Source organism: Suncus etruscus, chromosome 14, assembly GCF_024139225.1.
Source record: "Suncus etruscus isolate mSunEtr1 chromosome 14, mSunEtr1.pri.cur, whole genome shotgun sequence".
Classification (NCBI taxonomy): Eukaryota; Metazoa; Chordata; class Mammalia; order Eulipotyphla; family Soricidae; genus Suncus; species Suncus etruscus.
This window is the reverse complement of record NC_064861.1, coordinates 74,614,016-74,637,580: the sequence shown is the minus strand read 5'-3', so window position 1 is coordinate 74,637,580 and position 23,565 is coordinate 74,614,016. Positions and strand designations below refer to the sequence as shown.

The 23,565-nt window shown below is 47.8% G+C and overlaps 1 protein-coding gene and 1 non-coding gene across 2 annotated transcripts in view; one reads left to right on the top strand and one right to left on the bottom strand.

Annotated features, from left to right (window-relative positions):
• The window catches only part of CDH13 (cadherin 13), a 733,255-nt gene that overhangs the window by 8,743 nt on the left and 700,947 nt on the right, over nt 1–23,565 (bottom strand). The window contains exons 9-11 of the mRNA XM_049787442.1: nt 16,507–16,689; nt 13,273–13,526; nt 336–478 (exon numbers count right to left, since the gene is read on the bottom strand). Of these exons, the coding sequence (XP_049643399.1) occupies nt 336–478; nt 13,273–13,526; nt 16,507–16,689 (580 nt within the window). The remainder of the gene's footprint in view (nt 1–335; nt 479–13,272; nt 13,527–16,506; nt 16,690–23,565) is intronic.
• LOC126029042 (U6 spliceosomal RNA) lies at nt 497–603 on the top strand. The gene has a single exon (XR_007502701.1). It is a non-coding gene; the product is annotated as a U6 spliceosomal RNA (small nuclear RNA).

The window sequence follows — 23,565 nt, the reverse complement described above, 5'->3', positions numbered from 1 at the left end:
GGGTGGTCTTGGGGTGCTTTCTGCAGTCCCAAGAGTGCTGCCTTCAGACCCTCTTCACATGGCTCCCATTGGTGCAGGTGAGGAGGTAGCATCAGGGCAGTGGGGGATGGGGGTGGAATTGGTCTCAAAGCCTAGAACTATGTGGTCATGGGCCCTAGTCCCCTTCCAAAGAGCAGGGTTATTTGGCACTCATGGGGCCCATGTGTTCTTTTACTGTCTCTGGTTCAGGCCCACATTCTTCTCTGATGTTCCCTCACCAGTTGAAAGAAATGTAAAAATGCAGAAACACATTTTTCTGCCTGGGAAGATGCATGGGTTGGTTTGGGTTGACTCACCACTGTCGATGGCCAGAAACAGGGCCTTGTACACGCTGTTATGCACAAACGGGGACTCCCGGTCCAGCAAGACCTTGGTGTCCACGGTCCCGTTGATGGGGTTGATGTTCAGCCAGCCTGCTGGGTCCTTGTAGACAGCGTACCTGCAAAAGGACAAGTTAGTGCTCGCTTTGGCAGCACTTATACTAAAATTGGAATGATACAGAGAAGATTAGCATGGCCCCTGCGCAAGGATGACACGCAAATTCGTGAAGTGTTCCATATTAAAAAAAAAAAAAGGACAAGTTACCTTCCAGAAGGTTTCATGAATATGAGCTGACCACTGAGCCTGTGGGCACCAGTTCCATGCCAAAGCCAGCCCTGAGCTGCATGCTTGCTGCAGGCCTCACCATGAACAATACTGCCCACTGGCTGCTCAAAGCCCAGTTCTTGCTGCATGTTTCTGCCCCTCTGTAGCTTTGGCCTGAGTCCACTTCTATGAGGTGATTAACCACAGACGTACCTTCTGGATCCAAGACAGTTTAGACCTGCAGGTTGCCCACAGGGTGGTCAGTCTCTAAAGAGCCTGTGGCAAAGATACTCTCCTGGCACAGGGTGGAGATGGGGAATTGGAAACCAGACCATGGAAGAGGATTTCCAGGCACAGATGAGGAACCTGAGTCAAAACAGGGTGGCAGTGCCCTTGCTCTGTGCTGACCACCCTCCTCTAGGATGTGGGATCCCTCCTGAGGGAGGGGGACTGTGAGGACAAAGTGAGGCCTGAAGAGTTAGCTCAGGGCTGCTTGCAGAGGCTCTGAGTGGCATTAGTCGAGATCAAAGTCTGGATATGGTAGTGACCCCTGAGTGTAGCCCACTGACCCATCCACTCATTCCCGGGGTCCAGTTCACTTCGTGTGTTGATTGAGTTCACTCACCACAAGTTCCTGCCCCTTCATTCATAGGGTCCCATTCACTGACCACTGGTCCAGTTCACTCACTATGGGGTCCTGTCAGTTCATTATCCATAGGATCTGGTCCACTCACTCACAGAGTCCATTTCACTTACCATGTGGTCCCATCCACCTCCCCCACAGGGTTTTCCATTCCATTCATCCCTGGTATCCAGTCTATTCACTGTCTGCCTTGCCCACTGAAGGTTCAATTCACTGCACTCACATTTAGTGTAGTCCCCAGTAGGGAACGAACATTCTGGAGTGGACCACTCAATTAGAAACAGTGAAAAGTTTGTGGCCTGTATTTTATCCACTGATGAATCAGGCTATAGAACTTAACAATTCACCAAAGAACCAGGTCTCTGGAGCTAAGTGGTGTGATGCATTTGTGCCCCTCAAAACCCTTTGGCTCCTTTCCTTGCTCTATTTTCTCCTCTTCCATTGGAATGATGGAAGAAGGTATGTGTCTTCAGAATTTTTTTTTTGTCTTCAAAATTGTTGATGAGAATTTTATGGGGATCACCCTTACCTCCAGCAGAGGCAGGCAGTGGGGTGCTGTTAATCCATGGGACTCTCACCCTCAAGTAGGGTAAGACCCCAGGCGGACTGAGATGATCCCTTTTGTCCTTTCTGACTCTGGAACACTTTATATCCAGTCTGCCCTTTGGACAATCAGCCTGGCATGCTATGTAAATTCCTGACATTTTAGAAACTGTCTTTTAAATAAGCCTTGGTGCATAAAAAACACCAGCGCACAGGATGTTTTCCACGTTCTGGCCCTAAATAATGCATAGGTCTTATTAAATTGGAATTTCCAGGCAATTTATCTGTAATGTGAACTTTGCTTATTACAGTGTAAGGTGTAATAAACCAAAAGTGGGGCCCATTTCAGGCAGAGACTCAGCACAGACTTGAGGCCAGCTATACGCCAGCCTCTTGTGGGGTCAATCAGATTTTAAAGAATATGGAAGGTTGACCAGCAGGATTGACAGGGTAGGGGAAATTGGGCAGTGCACTAACCATGGGCAGCTGCACCCCTCATGGTCAGCATAGGGGCCCTTGCTTAGTGGGAAGAAGCTGCCAGGAGGAGGTGAGGCAGGATTTTTGTGGTGGCACTGCTAGTGTGATAGACACAGTCCTGTGGACATGCTAAAAACCATGGACTTGCCTATTTCTTTTGTGTGTGTGTGTGTGTGTGTGTGTGTGTGTGTGTGTGTGTGGTTTTTGTGTTACACCCGGCAGTGCTCAGGGGTTACTCCTGGCTCCATGCTCAGAAATTGCTCCTGGCAGGCACGGGGGACCATATGGGATGCCGGGATTCGAACCGATGACCTTCTGCATGAAAGGCAAATGCCTTACCTCCATGCTATCTCTCCAGCCTCGGACTTGTCTATTTTTTTTTTTTGGTTTTTGTTTTTGGGCCAAACCCAGCAGTGCTGAGGGGTTACTCCTGGCTGTCTGCTCAGAAATAGCTCCTGGCAGGCACAGGGGACCATATGGGACACCGGGATTTGAACCAACCACCTTTGGTCCTGGATCGGCTGCTTGCAAGGCAAACGCCACTGTGCTACCTCTCTGGGCCATGGACTTGCCTATTTTAAATGGGAAGATTATCGAGTATATGAAGATGGTCCTAACAAGATTGTTAGAGAGCAAAAAAATAGCCTCAAAGAAGTCAATTTTTTGAGGTTTCCAAGGTTTGATTAAAGCAAAACACAAAAGACCAAAGTCAAATACTCCTCTTGTGAGGCCCTTCAAAATATTCGTCTTTTAACTCAAGAAAATTCCTTCCTTTTTGCCTGCTTGACATGGGCTAAACCCAGCACATAATATGAGTTTCAACTCCAGGCTTTTTATTTATATGTGTAATGGTTGACTGGAACAGGATGGGTCATGGCTGAATGAAGAGTAAGGGAACAAAGAATGACTGAAGAACGAGTGAATGAAGAATGAAGGATAAGTGAATTATAATGAATGAATGAATCATAGTAAATGAATGAGTGAATGATGCATGAATAAATGAACGAGGAAAAGTATTAAATGGGCCTCTTCTCTGGTTGTCCTTTCCTGTCACAAGACCCCATTGTCACGGAAAGATTATTTCACTCATTCTTCATGAAGGTCACAGGCATTTTTTTATTTCATTAGGGATCTTGTTTTGCTCAAGCCCAGAAAGAGGCTTTGTTCCTGCCACATCCTGGATTTGAGTGATTTTTCACATCTGGGCCTCAGTTTCCTCATCTTCAGTAAAGAAAAGGGTAAGGAGTGGCCTTCAGGTTTCTCATAACTCTGGTAAGTGGTGACAGTCTTTACCAGGGTGACCATCAGTCATGGATACGCAAATAGTTACACAAGTCCTCCTGGTAGGCATTTTCAAACAGGTCGTTTTTAATGCGCGATGCATGACATTGGGCAATAACGTGTAAGTGCAGAGAGTGAAAAGGCAGTCATTAAAGGTGAGAGAAATAAAACAGAGAAGGATGCCTGGATCAATTGCTCACTCTGACTGCGGGGGATAATTTTTCTAAGGTAAAAATCAGGAGGAGGAGTTGATATCCCCAGAGCCCATGCAAACGCTGGGTTTGTCTAAGAAGCTGTGCATTCATCATTCCTGCAGTCTGACTGATGGCCCCCTCCACCTCTTTTGTTTCCTGATGGGCTCAGAGGGTGAGCTGACAGCAGGCAGAGATCTCTCCCCCTGACTTATTGCAGATGACGGCATAGAAATGAGCACAACTTGATTTTTCTGCCCTGGAAAGTTCATGTTTGAAAATCTTCAATAGAAATGAGCCATTCTGACATTTCTGAACTTGACTGATCTTGGTGGTTTTGGTCATTTCATTTCCTGATAGCCCCAGGGAGGGGGCAGCTGTCTTGGTTTAAATGAAGCATCCCTGGTTGGCTTTTGGCTGGACACCTCACAGGAGGGCCATCCCCTGATGCCATCTGTGATAGGGAGATGGGGGAGGCTGGCCTCAGGTTTTAAGGGAGGAGGTGGGGAGCAGAAACATTCTTTGTTCGCCTCCATGTAGACCACCATGACTATCCTGTCTCTGTCCCTAGCTCTGGACCCATCTTTGCTTCCTTATCATGGATGTACCTCCTGCATACCCTTCACTGCTTCCCACGTCCACATGAGCTTTGCTTAGTATTCAGAAGTGAGCTCAGCTCACAACACCCATTTGAGCTCAGCTCTCTGAGTGACTCTTGATTGACTGACTAGAGATTAAGATGCATGCCCCAGGGCAGACACTGCTGGGCCCTTCTGAGTCCTGTCCAGGGAACCAAAGAGGAACCCTCCTTGTCCTGCCTGGCGCTTTGACTCAGAGGCAGATAAAATGGGCCTGCCTCCATCCTGGGTTGTACCTTCTGGTTTGCAGTTTGAATATCACTTTCTTAGATTGAAGCTACTTGTCTCTATGGCTCCCTCTTCCTCCCAGTGGCACAAACCTGAACATGGGTGAGCTCAGTCTCCAAGGTTATGGGTTCCCAATATCTGTGAGTCAGGTGATTCACCTCTAATCTCTAGTTGGTGACCCCAGGGAGGTATTTCCAAGGCCATCAAGTTCTCTGGAGTTGCTTAGCAGCAACAGAGTGGCTTCATTCCACAGCAGCTGTTCCTATTCTTTGCCATCACTAATCCTGTTCTTTTAAGAATTCTGTCCAAGTTGGCCAGGGTGGGGGTTGGAAGGAGAAGGGTCCATGGCTCTAGGAGTGGATGGGCCCCAACAGAGCCATAGGACACTTGAGCTGACAAAAGCCTCTCAATGTCAATATGTTTATTTGGTTTTATCCACATTTTCATCCACCAATCCGTTTGTCCACCTGTCCAACTATTCATCTGTTTAGGCCTCCACAGATGTAGCCATATATCCACTCACTCTTTCACTCATCCATTTACCCATCTAGCCATCTGTCTGTCTACCTATGTGCTCATTGGTTCATGAATTTTTCCATTTATTTATCTGTTCACCTGCCCAACCATGTATCCATCTATCTGTCTACCCACCCACCCCCCTTCTTTCTAACACCCACTCATATATGTATGCATCCATCCCACCTACCCACCAATTCATGCATGTATATACCCATCCACTTACCCATCACCTACTTATCTATCCATCCATTTATCATCCCTCTAACAACACATTTGTTTATTGATCCATTCATATATTTGTTCATCTGTCCAGCTACTCATTCATGTATCTACCAATCCATCCACCTACCCTCCCAACCATCATCCATCCATCCATCCATCCATCCATCCATCCATCCATCCATCCATCCATCTAACCCTCCCGTCCCCCTTCCCTTTATATCTCCTTTCATCCTTCTCTCATCTCTCCCTCCATCCTTTGATGTCTATAATATGCAAACATGATTCTGAATGTGGCATATATAACAGCAGGAAGGGAGTACAGCCAAGAGTAAAAGAGCTTCAGAGACTGAGGAAACTCTGAGTGGCAACTTGGGCACTAGTTTGGGAATGGATAGAGTCGAGGAAGAATGCTAAGTAGAGGTGATGAGGAAAGCTGTTGAGAAGAGAGCACTCAGTGAAAAGAAGACAGCTGAGGGGAGAATATTCCAGGCCAAGACCACCAAGCTGTGTGATGATTCAGGAGAAGTCCAGCTGGGTGGGAAGACCCACAGCTACACTCATCCTCAGTCAGGAGTGTCCCCACCAGTGTTCCCATGTGTAAACAGATACCCGAAGGAGCTCCCTGAATCCAGCTATTTCAAAGCTCTCCCCCAGGTAAAAGCCATGGCCATCCCTATGAGATGATCAGATGGATGACTGCAATTCGTGGGCCAGTTTGGGACACACAATCTAATTATGGTTTCATTCCATGTTGGAAAAAAATGCTCAATGTGTCCCTTTATCATGTGTCACCCAGCTCTAGTTACTGTGGAACGAGAAGGTCACTGCTGAGCTCGGGGCTCAGAAACATGTCACCTGTCAGCCTTGATTTAGGAACTCAACCTCACTAAGCACTGGAGCCATCAGGAAGGTCAGTCCCTGGGAAAGGGGAGTTGATGGGTTGAGCCCTGGGCGTTGTGCTGGGTGGGGTGGGGTGGGACACAGATGCTGCTTCCACACAACAGTGTGATTAGGAAAATTTCCCAGGAGCCAAAGCCTATACCCCTCCCTGCCAAGTTTCCACATTGAAGAGTCTGAACAGGATATCCAGTCTCAACCCCATCAAAGCCCTGAGAGTCAGTCCTAGACCTGGGGGAGACACCTGCCACCGCTCCTGCTCCTCCTTCCTTCTTCCCTTTCTCCTCCCTCCCTACTTCCACCCTCCTACCCTCCCTCCCACCTCCCTTTCTCCTCTCTCTTTTCTCCTCCCCTCCCCTCCCTCCTTCTACCTTTCTTCCTCCCTCCCTCCTCCCTCTTTTCTCCATTTTCCTCCCTCCCTTTTTCTTTCCTCCTCCCCTCCCTCCTTCTCCCCTCCTCCTTCCTTCTTTTCTCCTTTTTCCTCCTTTCCTTTCTCCCTCCTTCCTCTTTTCTCCCTCTTTCCTCCCTCCCTCCCTCCTTCTTCCTTCCTTTTTTCTCCTTCTTCCTTCCTCCCTTCTTCCAATACACCTTAGTCCTCATAATGTTTCTCTAGCCAGCTCCCCTATTCTCCCCCATTCTCTGCTTTCTCAGCTCCTGTACATCCAGGCACAGAAGGGCTCATCTTTCTAGCGGGTGAGGCTCTCTCGGTGGGCCCAGAATTAAGTACTGACAAAGTGAGTTATGATCCAGCCCAGCTGCTGCCGGACCTGCTCCCAGGCTGTCTCACCGTTGGCCACTCACACAACTGTCTGGACAGCGCCATGAAAAATGTCCCCGAGAATGTCCCTCTCAGCACCATCCATCTGCCCAGTCTCCTCTCCACAACTCCTGGGGGGTTGGGAGGATGATGTTGTTTGGTGAAGAAGTGGGGAGAGGGTGTAATTAGATTCCTCTTCAATGTTACATTCATCCTTGTTAATCAAAAATTAGTAGCTCTTAAAAAAAAAATTAACTCAGCTCAGCTGCCTGGGAAGCTGATGCTGGTTCCCCTGGCCTGTTTAATCGTGCAGAATGAAGCAAAACCACTGCCCCACACCTTGGAATGAACAAAATGAAATCTAACTGCGGCCCAACTGGGTGGGGAGATTAAAGGTGATTTATTTTTTAATTATTATTTATTTATATTTTGCTTTTTTGGACACACCCGGAAATGCTCAGGAGTTACTCCTGGCTCTGTGCTCAGAAAATTACTCCTGTCAGGCTCTAAGAACCCTATGGGATGCTGGGAATGAAATTCAAGTTGGCTGTGTGCAAGGCAAACACCCTCCCTGATGTACTATTGCTCTGGCCCCCTAAAGGTGGTTTTTAATTTGCTACTCTATTCTCTTTAATGCTTCCTAATTTTTTTCCCCCTATAATGAGCAAACTCATTGACAAGCATTTAAATGAGTAGAAAAAAAGGGGAAAAGAAACATGGGTTTACAGTGAATATAGCTGCAAATTAAAGAGGTGAGTTTTTCTCCCATAGCATGGACTCACTCCTAGGAAGCTCACAGTAGAGCCGGCCAGATGTGCTTCTTCAGGGTTGCTGGACACCTGCTCTACTGCCCATTATTTTCCTCAGGCTCTGTCTGTCCCCAAGAGCAAGTCTTAGCATCACTAGCTCTTATTTGTCCTCTGAGAACAGTGTTTGGTTCTGCATTAGAGCTCAAGAAATAGGCCCCAGTCTAACAGCTGAGATGCTAAATAAAAAAAGGAAAAGTTCTTTTTTTGGGGAGTGGGGTGGGGGTCACACCCGGCAGCGCTCAGGGGTTACTCCTGGCTCTATGTTCAGAAATTGCTCCTGGCAGGTCCAGGGGGACCATATGGGATGCCAGGATTCGAACCACTGTCCTTCTGCATGCAAGGCAAACGCCTTACCTCCAAGCTATCTCTCCGCCCCGAGGGAAAGCTCTTTTAAAAACACCAGTGGTGGGGCTGAAATAAGAGCACAGTGGTGAGGGTGTTTGCCTTGCTTCGATCCCTGGGATGCCACAGGGTCCCCCCAAGCACTGCCAAGAGTAATTTCTGAGTGCGAATCCAAGAGTAACTCGTGAGTGCAGCTGGGTGTGGCCCCAAAACAAACAACTTCCCCCCCCCAATACCAGTGGTGTTACCAGGAAACCCCTTCCCAGCAATGTCTTGGGTGTGGCCCAAAACAGGAAACCAAACCAAATAAAAATCCGACTCAGGGATGTCTTCCAAACAGAGGGGACCCTTTGGGGTGGGGCTCTGCCATGATGTTTTCTCTTGGGATGACTCAGAATTCATAAATTGGAGGGGAAGGAGGAGCTGCAAGGATTGGCAAAGGGGTTTCAAGGGTCAGAACACGAGGAGGCCCTCAAATAAATGTGCTGAAGGAAAGGAGGAATGAGGAGCACATTTTTAGGACTCAATGTCCAAATTCTAGAAAACACATGTATGGCCAACAGCAGACCCATTGGGGACATACGGGGTGGGTGGGGGAGAAAGACAAATGGCACTTTTTAGGGTGGTGGTTGTGTGGCTTTAAGGCTGAGAGTTTCTGGGGCCGGAGAGATAGCACAGCAGTAGTGCGTTTGCCTTGCAAGCGCTGACCCAGGACCAATGGTGGTTCGAATCCTGGCATCCCTTATCATCCCCTGTGCCTGCCAGGAGTGATTTCTGAGCAAAGAGCCAGGAGTAACCCCTGAGCATCGCCGAGTGTGGCCCAAAAACCAAAAAAAAAAAGAAAGGCTGAGAGTTTCTGAGGGTTGATGCACTGTGTTGATGCAGTGTCATAACCCATGAAACCCATGTGCCTTGAGAATACACATGGTAGTTGGCAGAGAGAGGCACCTGAGGTGCTGAGGTTGTGATTATGTGTCCTCAAGGGGTGGGATAGAAGGGTGAGTAGGAAGTGAGGACAGTTAAGAGCTGGGAAGTTCAGATAAAAGCAAATGGCTCAGTCTGTCCTTTTAACCCCTCTCAATGAAGTGCCCAACCCCCCATTTCATGAGGACTTTGGTACCCACACATGGGCAGCTCAGGGAGCAGCTTAGGTACCATGACAGCATCCTAGCATTGACCCTCCTGTACCATTTGTCCAAGAATCACTGAGAGTGGCCTTGGTGCCTGCTATGTAGGCTCACCCCACACAACCAGGGTCAGCTCTATGAAGATCCCCTTTGACTTGGAGATTCCTATAACATGCTGCGTTCTCAGTTGGGAAAAAGATGAAAAAAAATTGTCTTTGTTTGGACCAGACTCTGGTGTGCATAGTTTCAAGTCTCTGAGCTTTGTCTGGAAAAACGTATCAGGAGCAGATAACAAACCCTATTTCTGCAATTAGTTACATGATGTGCTGCCCACGGTTTCATTACCAACGTCTGCACTGTGGCCATGCTAAGCCCTTGGTGGGTCCTGGAGACGTGTTTGCAGTCAGCCTGGAGCTGGTGACTGACAAAAGGAGATAATAAGATAAATCAGACACTCTCCCTATTCACCGAGGGACGGACTTCTCAATCAATGAATGCAGACTCCAAACATCTTGATGAAGATAAAAAAGAATGAAACAATACACAACTTGGCAAAACAAATGCAACATCTCAGGAAACATTGGGTTTGGATTGATCTTCAAGTCAATGCTTCTGATATTAGGGCTGAGAATTAGATTCTCAGGGCCAGCAGGAACCATCGTCACAATCACGTTTCCAGAAACCCAACTAGACATCATGGCTTCCATCTTGAAAATCTGGCTTATGGCAAATTCATAACCATGTATGTGAAAGAAGCCGTTGGCTATTAAAAGAACCCTCTCAACAGTTCTCTATTCATGACCAGCTGCTCCCCCTGAGCACCGAACACCCCTAATTGAGGTTAATTATGAAACCCTTCTGGGGCTGGAGATTTGAATTTTGGGCGTGTCAAGATGTTCCATCTTTCCAAATTCTGTTGTTTCATTTATTAGTTCTTGTTTCTTTACTGGCCTCTTCCTAACATAAAAGTCTGACCACTGAAACGAAGCCGAGACTTTGTTAATATATTTGCATAAATAATTAAACAATGAAGAGCAGAGCAGGCGATAAATCGCATTGCCACCATAAACCTCCAACGGATGGACAGTGCTTTAATTAAAAATTACAAAGGAGCCTCTGTAAACCACTCATTTACATGTGATTGCTCCGGGTTTGTTGACTCAGGGGGGAAAGAAAAAAATCTCATTAAAAAAAAAAAACACCCAGAAATGACCTCACCCCAAATCCTATTTTTGAGGTCAGTCACCACATTTAATTAAGATGAAGTGCTAAGAATATATTTTAGTAGATGGAAGCTCTTCTCTTAATTTCCCAAGGTAGAAATGTTATTATTTGGCCTTTATCATCTGATTAACATTTAAAAGGTGGGAGTCAGCCCTTATTAGATTCTTCAATCTGGCCTGGAAGTGATGATTATTATATTTTTGTTTCATTATGGTGCCAGAGATCCCCTCCCCTCTCCATCTCCATGGAATGGTAAAGCTACTTTGTGGTTTGAACCCCCAAGTGTGTGGCTGAGACTAAAGAATTTGGGGGGATGATCTAACCCAGAGCAGTCAGCAGCTGTGGATAATTTCAACCTACCCCCACCCCATGCCATTCCTAGACTAAATAAGATGATGGAGAGAAGGACCTGATGAACCCCAGCAAAACAGGGAAGTGGTATTTAAAAAGATCTCTCAGGGCTGGGTTATTGTTTGTGTGCTGCATTCTGGATCAACCTTTTCTGTTTGTTTATTTGTTTGTTTTGGGCCACACCTGGCAGCGCTCAGGGATTACTCCTGGCTCTGTATTAGGGATTTCTCTTGGCAAGCTTGGAAGACCCTCTGGGATGCTGGGGATTAAACCTGGGTTGGCCACATGCAAGGCAAATGCCCTCCCTACTGTGTTTTTGCTCCAGTCCAGCCCATCTTCAGAGTCTTAAGCGAAACCAAAAATAACAACAACAACAACAACAACAACAAAAACAGCCCAAAGGCAAGAGAATGGAGAAGGACTTAAAATATGGTCCCCCAAAAGACTGGGTCACTTTCAGAGAGAGAAGGGCGGAAGCTGGGTCTGGCTGGGAAATCTTTGCCCTAAGACCAGCTCTGCTTGGATTGTAGTTCCAGGTATTGGGGGAAATCGGTTCCTCAAATACTTTCCAGGCTAGTTAAGCCAGACGTGTGTCTGCCTTGGCCTGGGCATTTTTCCTGGACTTCATTTAAAGCTATTTGGGGGAACTCATAAACAACAAGCTGCTATAGCATAGAATTATTTACTCTCAGACACCCCCATATACCAACAAGAGGGCCTTGCCTGGCAGGGGCCACCTCCACATCACTTCTGCTTGGTTGAAGGCCTTGGCTCAGTATGGACTGCTGGTGCCTTACACTGCTGCATGGCACCAGGGTCAAGTCAAACAGGAGAAACTCTCTACAAGCTCTAAGAATGTTCTCATGTTATGGAACCTCCTATTGTCCTGGGACTGGAGCAATTGCACAGTGGGGAGGTGTTTGCCTTGCATGTGGTTGACCCAGGTTCGATCCTCAACATCCCATAGCCAGCTAGGAATGACTCCTCAGCACAGAGCCTGGAGTAACCCCTGGGTGCCACCAGGTGTGGCCACAAAACCAAAATCAAAACCTCAAAAATTGTAGACGCACCCTTTTCCTGTGCTTCGTATCTGCTTGGGGAATTACATGGTTGGCAGGAATGAGAGACAGCTTGTGAAGTCTCCGAGCACCAACCCATGTCTTGAGTAATTGAATAAAGAAAAGGTTCCCAACAGAAAATGAAACTTGCTAAGTTTCTCAGGGGCCCTACGTGGAGTCTCCACATTTTGTATGGGCTCTGGAAAGTGGTCGAAAGTGGTGTTAGATGAGGAGATAAGGAATTCCCCAGGTTTAAACCCCAGGAAGGTGGTTTAGGGGTAGATTAGACAGTACCGCAGATCAGTCTCTCTCCTGAACTTTCAGCTTCTCTTAGCAACCAGCTCGGCTCCCAACACCCCAATATTTGCATGGCCCTGATGATCAGCAAATCCCTCCTCTCCACAGCTGTGCGGAAGGAAAGGGAAAACAGGATTCTGACACGCAGCCAGAAAACCAGCGCGTTCTTCCAGCGACAAAAGGCATTAACAGTGTCAAGATGGGGCGCGAGGATTTCCCCAACATTCTTCAGAAAATTAACGAGGCGTTCAACAGCCCAGCTACAAGTGCAGTCGCTGACCTTTGCGAGAAGAATTGCCTATGATTGGAGCGATCTAAATATTCCACAACAAGGCGGTGAGGATGTCATGCTCAATCTTGGGGTGTTAAGAGAACTCCCACCTCACAGGCAGGTGGATAGGCCCCCCCAGATTCAGAGCTAAGCGAGAGAGGTCTTCCCACCTGAAGGAGGGGTCCAGTCCAGGCGCGATGATCAGGGTTTTAAAAAAAAATCTATTATTTTAGTTATATAGTTTTATTCTCTGCTCATATCCAGCTGTGCTTAAGAACTGTGCTTAAGCTCTGTGCACAGGGCTCACTCGTGGCTCTGTGCTCAGGAATCCCTCCTGGCAGGGCTCAGGGGACCCAAACCTCTTGGACCCTGAAAGCTCAGCCCCGAAAAATGCTCTCCTTGGATTCTGGTCTGTTTCAGTCAAGGTTGGGCCAGAGCTCTGATGCTGCCTCCCCAATGCCATCAAGCACAGATGCCCCATCGCGACTTTACCATCCACATTATTTAAGGCAAGTTTGTTCCTGACTTCCCAAAAGCCAGGTACGAGACAGCACGCCCAGCATGTTTTTGTCTGCGCCCTGGTCCTGCACTTTTGGATTAAGCATGCGCCAATCTAATGTAACCTGTCCTGCCTGCCCCATCCCATACGTCTCCATCTCACTCACCCTGCCCTGTGCACCCCAATTCCCTGAAGCCCCCCCATCTCACTCATCCTGTCCCCATGCACTCTTGTCACACAGCCCCAAACCCTGTGCCCTGGAACACACACCCACCTGATGGTCTGGTGCTGCAGGGAGTCGGGGTCTGTAGCATTGACGGTCAGCAGGACGGTGCCCACCGAGACATCCTCGCGGCGAGTGACCGTCATGGGGTCGGGGAAGAAGACGGGGCCTTCGTTGGCGTCCAGCACCGTGATGTGCACCGTGGCCGTGGAGCTGGGCCCGTAGGCAATGCCGGGCACCAGCGGGTCCTCGTTCTCCACCTTGATGAGTAGGGTGTGGAAGGCGGAAATTTCATAGTCCAGTGGCTGGGAGAACAGAGAGAAGGTTCAGTGACCGGTCTGCCCAGGGGACACCCCACATAGTGCGCGCCTGAGGCCGGCTGGGAAAAGACAGGGAGACTCGGGGAGACAGAACAGGAAGGGTCAGATAGAGGCTGTGGGCCTTCCTTCTGGGGTGTCTCTTCCACCAGAGAATAGGGGACAGAGACCCTGAGATTTTGTGGCTTCTGGGCATCCTGAAACACAGAATGAATGAGGCAAAAAGGGCTCCATCCTGAGTGCTCTCTCCAGGGTCACAGGGTTCTGTGTTCTGCACATGGGAGTGTTTCTAGGGGTGATGTGAACATAGAGGTGAGGGCTTACTCTTGGGGCACAGCTGCCCAGCTCTGCTCCCCACTTATTTCCACTCTTTTTGTTTTTGGGCCACACCCGGCAGTACTCAGGGGTTACTCCTGGCTGTCTGCTCAGAAATAGCTCCTGGCAGGCACGGGGGACCATATGGGACACCAGGATTCGAACCAACCACCTTTGGTCCTGGATCGCTGCTTGCAAGGCAAACACCTCTGTGCTATCTCTTCGGGCCCCTTATTTCCACTCCTTGTGTCCGACTCTCTCACCTGCCTCACCCAGCATCACCTCTGGCCACTGCACAGTGCTTCCCTTGACCCTATACCCCTTTCCCAGAGCGTTATCTGTGCTCTGTGCATGTCTCAGGGCTGGGGGGGGGGGTGTCCCTCATTGTCCCTCACTTCCCCGCACTCTCCCCACTTAGGGCCCTAGTGCTCCTGTTTGTCAAGAGAAAGCAGGCCCAGAGAAATCAAATTACTTGGTCAGAGAACACAGCAAATAGGAGGCTGTCAGTTTCAGAAATGGGGGTTGGGGGTGGGACAGGTAGAAAAAGTGTTAGACCCCAGGCCACCTGCAGCCACCAGGTCCTACCTGGTGAAGGCACTTAGGGGTGTCACTGCACATTGTGACCAATCAGTTCAGACCCATCTAGTCCAGAGCAGGGCAGTGACAGCCTGGAAAGGTGCTGGGGAGGGGCAGAGGTCTGCAATGCCCTCACACCCTGGCCTAGGGAGTCATTTTTTGGGGTCATTCCTCATCTGAGAACTGACTTTGGGGCTCTCAGATATAAATGACCACTAGGAATGGAGAGCAGAGACGGAGCCAAGAGTCTCATTTTGAACCAAATGCCTCCTGTGTTGGTTTCCGAGAATCCCTATGGGACAATCCCAGCTGTGTGGGGCCACCCCCTACTCCCAACACTGGGGAAACATGGTCTCTGCTCATGGCCCCTGTGGGATCTTGTGGCTCCCTTGTCTTGGGGTGTGGCCCTTATTCATGTTCTGCAGCAACAGCGTCAGAGCTGGGAGGAAATTGAAAGCACTTCTGAGGCCATGGCAGAGGCCGATGCAATTAATATTTGATAGCGTGTTTGGGGTGGTGGTGTAGGCTCTGTCCTGTGAGGAGTGGCTGGAAGAGCGAACCCAGAGGGTGGGAGGGAGACACCACAGTATTGCTGCCTGCAGGGGCAGGGGTGGGGATGGGCAGGGCTGAGAGACACAGGCCAGGTTTCTGGAAGTGACCTTTGTTGGGGACAAAGGAGAAAGAGGCTTAAAATGTAGTTGGCTCTATCTGTTGGTTAGTGGCAGCATGCAACAGGAAACCCTGTCATGCCCTGATCTGCAGTTTTTCCCAATGCTGAGCACAAAAATCAGAGCCCTGCTTGGCCCCTGCTCCCTTATTCACTCTCGCTCCTTACTTAAGGCAGAAGGGGTGACTGTCACTTGGTTAACAAGCATCATGGGATATTAACTGGGGGATCCTTTTCTTACTGGGAAGGGCCAAGGGGCACACAGACCATGCTTCCCCTCTTTTTTGCCTGGCTGCCTCTTTACTCTCTGATTTGGAACACAGTGGTAGGAGGATGTGACACCTGGAATTCTGGCAGCCCTTTTATGTCCACGAGAAAAGGCAAAAGCACTTGAAGTGCCCCTACCTCTTCTCTGATACCTTCACTCCCTGTCAATATTAGACTGGTTTATACTTTTGTCATTTTTCTGAGTGTGGAGTGTGTGTGTGTGTGTGTGTGTGTGTGTGTGTGTGTGTGTGTGTGTGTATGTGTGTGTGTGTTGGAGGCTTTAATTCATGACTGCCTTTTCTCTGTTCCCTCAGAGAGAAGGAGCTTTCTGTGAGCAGTGCTCAAGGACAGCTACACACACAGTGAGAATCACCCCAGTGGTGACTGTAGCCTACTGAAAAGTAACTAAAACTCTCTGGGAGATTAGAAAGAAAAGGAAATCAGGTACATTTTGAGAGCAGATCTTTAAAACATTAGGGTTGGAGTGATAGCACAGAGGGCAGGGCACTTGCTTTGCATGCAGCTGACCCAGGTTCAATCCCTGGCATCCAGATGTTTCTCTGAACCAGTCAGGAGTGATTCCTGAGTGCAGTATGGGGTGTGGACCCCAAACAAACAAACAAACAAACAAACAAACAAAACTCTTTCAGGCCTCTCTGAAAATTCACCATGAGGAAATACCTGATATATCATAGAGTATTTATTTGAAATGTTGACTTGTTTATTTATTTAGTTTTTTTTTTTTTTTTGGTTTTTGGGCCACACCTGGTGACACTCATGGATTACTCCTGGCTATTTGCTCAGAAATTGCTCCTGGCTTGGGGGATCATATAAGATGTCGGGGGATTGAACCCTCCTAGTGAATGCAAGGCAGATGCCTTACCGCTTATGCCACCGCTCCGGCCCCTATTTAGGGTTTTTTTGGCCAAACTCCTGGTTTTGAATTCAGAAATAACTACTGGGTCCCTATGGGATGTTGGGGACCAAACCCAGGTGGGCCACATACAAGGCAGATTTCCTTCCCTCTTTGCTATTGCTCTAGCCCCCCAACCCCACAAGAGATTATTTTGTACATGGGAGCCTTTAGTTGGAAATCTGGGAGGAGAGAGCCTGGGCACGCGTCCCCTGAAGGCCCAGACATACCTTCACCACTGCCAGCATGCCCTCGTTGGTCAGCGGGTTGCTGCGGATCTCAAAACTCTGCGCGGGGTTCCCATTGATGATGGTATAGGCGGCCCTCCAGGCGCCTGTGCTGGGGTCGTCTTTGTCCTCCACCGTCAGGTTGACAATCACGCCCACAGCTCCTTCCTCCACAGTGGCCTGAAACTGCAAACACAGCAGAGGACACTCAGCATTTATTTTTTTATTTTTGGCCACACCTAGTAGTGCTCAGATGTTACTTCTGGCTCTGTGCTCAGGGATCACTCTTGGCAGTGCTTAGGAGACTATATGGGATGCCGGGTTAAGGCAAGTACCTTCCTGGCTGTGCTATTGCTCAGGCCCCTTTGGTTGTTTTATGTTGTTGTTGTTGTTTTGGCTTTTGTCCCTTAGCATTTTGAGAAAAGCATGTTGTCCCTTCTAAGAGGACTCCCCACTGTCCATGTCAGATATTGGGGCATACTCCCCCCTCAGCATCATGTAATAAGAACCACAGCCTCCTCTGAGCACCCCAGATGTAGTGTGTCCTTTCCAGGGCTCCTGGCACTTAGGGTGCAGCTGAACAATCACCCAAATAGCAAGCAGAAGAGTCAGTGATTGCAAGGGCTCCCTGGTAGATGGGCCTTTTCTCTGCCACCAAGTGATGGGGAAGCCACAGGCAATGGAGCTCCAAGTCCTGAGCTACCCCTGGGAGGGAACCAGGTTGGCTGAATTTCTGTTTCTCCAAACAGGGTTGTTTGGAGGAAGCCTGGCGAGCACTTTATATTGGAGTCCTTCATCCATTCCTAGCTGCAGGAGTGCATGCCTCAAACACTCAGACATTTGACAGGCTGTTCATGCATAGAAATACCTGGGTCTGAACCCCACACCACGCCCCTGAACACACACTGGAGCATACTACCTCTTCTAAAGGCTAATCTTCCTCCTCCTCCTCCCTCTCCTCTTTCTTTTCCTCCCCACCTCTGGCTACCACCTGCAGGGATGAAAAAGCATCCTCCAAGGAAGCGTATAAATCATGGCTTTGGAGTCTTGTTGTACCCCTGGGTTTTAATTGTAAAACATCTCCCAGACTTGTTTGCCAGTAGAGGTGGTGCAAATAAATCAATAAATGAAAAATCAGCTCTGTCCGAGAAAGATGGGCGCTTCTCCTGAGTGCGTGCTGCTGGGCTGGGCGCACAAGGCATTGTTTTGGTGTTTACTGCTGACACCCTCCAGGTGAACCATAATCTGTTTGCAAATATTTTCCCCACAAGTAATCCCAATAAGCTGGCAGGAAGAAGAAAGGCCGTGGAATTTCAATTAGCAGAAGAGCGAAGGTGTAGATGGTGGGCCAGGCGGCCCCAAGCCTAGCATTGAAAGAAGAGTAATTTGAGAAATGAGGTTTCTGAGGCCCAAGCTGATTAATTGACTTGTAAATCATTAATCACTTTCTCCTGATATCTGGTGGGGGTAGGGGAGCTCATTTGTCTCACACCACAGTAAACCTGGTGGGAGTTGCTGTCTGCTTTCTGCAGGAGACCTGGGAGCTTCGGGTGGGGGTTAGGAGGGTGGGGAGAAACTTTTGGCATAAAGTGGGGTGACGGAGCCCAAGAGAGGGCCCAGATAACAGCCCCAGGAGAGAGTTCTGGGTCTGAGCCCTCACCTGATTGATTGCATCCATCCTGGTTTCTCTCCCATCACCACCCACCCCCAGACACAGGTGGTTGGACCTAAGCAACAGCAGCAGAAGTAAGAAGGTGAGATTTTGCCCAAAGTCATTTATTAAAACAAAGACTGCAACACTCTAGGCAAAAACTAGGTGCTGAAAAGAGGGAAAGTGATATACATGATACCCCTTCAGAAAAAATATTGAGAGAGATAGAGAGAGGGAGAGGGAGAGGGAGAGAGAGACAGAGAGACAGACAGAGAGAGAGAGAGGGAGAGAGAGAGAGAGAGAGAGAGAGAGAGAGAGAGAGAGAGAGAGAGAGAGAGAGAGAGAGAGAGAGAGAGAAGAAAAATGAGAGGCAGAGGCAGCCCAGAGAGGAGCCCTGCCTCCCCCAGAGGCAGCCAGGGGAGAGAAGGGAGGAGGACAGGGGGAAATCTGGGGACATTGGTGGTGAGAAATGGACTTGTGCTTCTGCATATAAGGGTCCCAGACAAAACCATGGTGCAGTGTGAGGCTGCTAAGCTGTGTGGAGTCTGGCACTGTTGCAACAAAGCTGTGGTACAGCTCCTGAGGGGACAAGATTCTGCCAAAGCTGGGGGTATCCTGCTGTTCATCACCAAGAATAGGCAGTGACAGGAGGGGACTGGAGGTTCTCCGTCTGGTTCCAGGGCTCATCTTCAGTCCCTCAAATGTGTGTGCAGGAGAGGCAGAACTATTTGGGAATAAACAAAAGAGACTGAAACTGAGACAGGAGTATGGCCAAGTGCACATCATCAGATGTGGATCCTGCCACTTGCATGAATGTTCCCAGAATGGAGGACAGGACTCTCCACCCCAGCCTCCAACTACTGTTTTCAAGTGTCCTTCTGAGGGGAGCATTATGCATTTTTTGGACTTTAGACAATATACCTCAATTAGTTAGCCTTTCTGGACACTAAAGTTTTTTTTTTTATAGATATTAAAACTTTCATTTCATAATGGTGTGAAAATAAATAGGAAAAATGTTGTTTGATCCCAAAAGCTCCCTTTCAAAAGTTGGTCTTTGGACAAATGGATGGATGGATTAATAGACAAATGATAGATGAATAAATAGGCTGGCAGGATAAATAGTTGGCTGGCTAGATCAATGCATGGATGGATGGATAGATGGAGAGACAGATAAGTGGATAGCTGGGTGGCTGGATCGATGGATGGATGGATGAATAGACATAGATAGGTGGCTGGTTGACTGGATGAATAGATGGTTGGGTGGCTAGATTGATGACTGGCTGGATAGATGGTTGGATGGGCAGATAGATGGCTGACTGGCTGAATGGTTGGGGGGACTGGGATGGATGGATAGGCAACAGGCTATCTGTTGGTCTGGCTGGGTAAATAAATAAATCTGTAAGTTCATACGTGCTCTACATTCAAGAGTGAGATAAAACCTCCTCTCATGGGTAGTGTACTCCAAAGACCAATTGGTCCAAAGACCAATTGTTTCAATGTTTTTATGGCTGCAGCAAGAACTGAAGGGGAAGACACAATACAACTACTACATGAACAAACATGTCCTAGAGGAATGAGAAAGTGACACTTTTAGGAACTCTAAAGTGTACATTGCAAAGCATATCTAATGTCCTTAGATATAGTAATAAGTCCATAGCCACATTAATTTTATTATTTATTAGCTATCTATCCATCCTTCATCATTATATCCCTTCTCCTATCCACAATCCATTTATCATACATCCTCCTTCCATCTAGTTTCCTCCAGATCCATACATTCATCATCCATCCATCCACTTACCATACATCCCTCCCTCTATTATCCATCATCTACCTTTATCCACATCCATCCATCCATCCATCCATCCACCCATCATCTATCTATCCTTTCATCCACCTACTCACTATCCCATTATCAATTCATTCATCCATCTCTCCATCATTCATCCAAAACCTAGTCAACCATCTACCCAGTCAAAAAATAACAGTCGAGTGACTTCTGTGTGAGACATCATACAGTACTAAGTGATAGCATTACACTGATAAATGAAACAAACATGGTATCTGTAGAGTTATACAAACACAGGAAGTTCTAAGTGAAAAATAATGAAATAATTCTTGAAGATTCTGCAGCTTGGGAAGGGGTGAAATGGGGATGGGAACTGATCCATTGTGGGGAGATCATTCAGGAAGAGGTCTGGGGATCTGAAAGGATACAGCAATGAAGGGAAAGAGAAACTCCTTGACATGTGACAGAATAGGTGCCAAGACTGGGCCACAAGGAGTGAGCAGGGAACAGAGGGAGGCATATCTAGAGGGCAGTGGAAGGTAGAGAGTGGCTGAATTGGCTGTCAAGGGTAGAGTAGAGTTATGTGGTCCTCATTGGCTGTGGAAAGGCTTCTGGACCTACATTGGAAGCAAAGCTGTATCTAACCAAGAAACCAGATTATATTTAAATCTACTCATGAGAGAATTAGAAAAAAAAATAAAATCTTTAAATATAGAAAACATTCCACACAATGATTGTATTCTTTGGTAAGGCCATTATCTGATTCTTGCATAAACTAGAAAGCGAGTTTCCTTGAGCGTCCATTTAGAAACTCATTATTGCTTAATTAAATACTCATTCTATTAATTCTATTCACTGTTTTAACCCCATTATGTAATTTGAGAATGGAAAAATTAAATAGATGAAAATGAAATAGCACCATTTTACATTTCTGTGGCTATGCTCACTCGGTGATTCAAAAACAATAGACAGACATTAATTTTCATGCGCGAGCAGGCAAGATTATTGATTGTAACATTACTTCCTTTAATTAGGAAAAAAGAAAGGTTACTTTTCTGTTAAACCGTGTGGCAAATCAAGTACCAGGCACATAATCTATTGGGACACACTCAGAGTGGGTGATTGGCTTGGGGTATGTGAGACGCCTTTGCTTCCTCCTCCAAATTCAGGATTGAGCTGTTTGTTTTGACAAAGAGGTGTGTTTCCTGATGGACGCTTGGAAGAGCCTTTGAGGGCCTGTCACCGAAAGTGCCCATTTTAGGTGGGGGGAGGGAACAAAAACTCTTCTAGGGGAATGTTGGGTTTTAGGCAAAGGTGCACCTGCAAGATGGAAATAGTGATGGCTAGTAAGCTGCTAGTGGGAAGAAATGACCACAGAGCATTAAGTTCTCTGGCTTGGGAATATTGGAAGCAAGTCCCAGGTTTTTTTCTTTTCTTTTCTTTCTTTTCTTTTCTTTTCTTTTCTTTTCTTTTCTTTTCTTTTTCTTTTCCTTCCTTCCTTCTTCCTTCCTTCCTTCCTTCCTTCCTTCCTTCCTTCCTCTCCTTTCTTTTTCTTCTTTCTTTCTTTTCTCCTTTTTCTCCTTTCTTCTCCTTCCTTTCTCCTTTCTCCTCCTTTCTTTTCTTCTCCGCCTTCCTTCCTTTTCTTCTCCTTCCTTCCTTTTCTTCTCCTTCCTTCCTTTCTTCCTTTTCTTCTTTCCTTCCTTCCTTTTCTTCTCCTTCCTTCCTTCCTTTTCTTCTCTTTCCTTCCTTCCTTTTCTCTTTCCTTCCTTTCCTCCTTTTCCTTCCTTCCTTTCCTTTTCTTCCTTCCCTTCCTTTTTCCTTTCTTTCCCTTTTCCTTTCCCTTTCCCTTTCCCCTTTCCCCTTCCCCTTTCCCCTTTTCCCCTTTTCCTTCTCCCTCCCTTCCACCCTTCCTCCCTCCCTTCCTCCCTCCCTTCCTCCCTCCCTCCCTCCCTCCCTCCCTCCCTCCCTTCCTTCCTTCCTTCCTCCCTCCCTCCCTCCCTTCCTCCCTCCCTCCCTTCCTTCCTCCCTCCCTCCCTCCCTTCCTTCCTTCCTTCCTTCCTTCCTTCCTTCCTTCCTTCCTTCCTTCCTTCCTTCCTTCCTTCCTTCCTTCCTCCCTCCCTTCCTTCCTTCCTCCTTCCTTCCTTCCTCCCTCTCTCCCTCCTTCCTTCCTCCCTCTCTCCCTCCTTCCTTCCTCTCTCTCTCTCTCTCCCTCCCTCCCTCCCTCCCTTCCTTCCTTCCTTCCTTCCTTCCTTCCTTCCTTCCTTCCTTCCTTCCTTCCTTCCTTCCTTCTTCCCTCCCTTCCTTCCTTCCTCCCTTCCTTCCTTTCTTCCCTCTTTCTGTTCTTCCTTCCTTTCCTCTTTCCTTCCTTTTTCGTGTTTTTCCTTATTTTTTTGTTTTTGCTTTTTGGGTCACCAGAGGTGCTTAGGGGTTACTCCTGACTCTGCACTCAGAAATCACTCCTGGCGGTGCTCGGGGGATCCTATGGGGTGCCAAGGATTAACCTGTATTGACTACTCCTCTGTTCTTGCTCCAGCTCCATAAATTCCTAGATTTGACAAGCCTAAATTTCCTTGTGGGAGGCCAAGACATGAGGGCTAGAGATCAGGAGAAACTTAACTTGCAAAGTCTCAGAAGTTTCCCTTTATGCCAATGCATAGGAAAAGAAAAATCTCATCTATGGTGGGGAACCTAATGGGTAGAAGCTGTAAGTGGCATAAATATTTCAGGAACTTTGGGGGTGCTGTCTGGTGCAGCAAAACATTGAAATTTAGCAGCAATAATGAGGGAGCTGGCTTGAAGGTGGGCTTGCTGAAATTATTTTTGTTTGTTTTTGAGCCACAGCTGGAGAAGCTCAGGGATTCTTTCTGACTCTGAAGTCAGAAATCACTCCTGGCTTGGGGGGAACCCTATGGGATGCTGGGGATCAAATCCCGGTCAGCTGCATATAAGGCAAATACCCTCCCCATTGTGTTATCACTCTGCCCCTCTCTGAAATTCTTTTCTTTTTTTTTTTTTTTTTTTTTTTTGGGCCACACCCAGCGTTGCTCAGGGGTTACTCCTGGCTGTCTGCTCAGAAATAGCTCCTGGCAGGCACGGGGGACCATATGGGACACTGGGATTCGAACCAACCACCTTTGGTCCTGGATCGGCTGCTTGCAAGGCAAATGCCACTGTGCTATCTCTCCGGGCCCCCCTCTCTGAAATTCTTACTAGTACATTGGTGGCCATGATTCATGGCTGCTGACAGTTGCTGTTCTGATCACAGCCAACCTTCTGCGGTTCTTATTACTGAGAGGGGCTATTTTCTGGACACCCACATCCTGTCAGAGTCAGGCTAGGAGTCCACCCTACCCAAGCCCTGATGGGAAGGAAACACAAGTTATGGTCTTTGTTTCCATGAGGCAGCCTGAGTGCCTCTTCTCAATCTCCATGCCTGCAGTGTGCTGTGGTCTGGGGAGTCTAGGAACCACTGCAGGAGGCCAGGGGGACACTTTTTTCTCCTCGTCTGTCTGGATGGGCTCACACCTCTTTCGGGCTACCTCCCTTTCTTGTGTTTCATGACACACCCAGAGTTCACTTTGACCCTTTCTTTGCTGTAGCACAAAGCTGCCCCTCTGGTGGG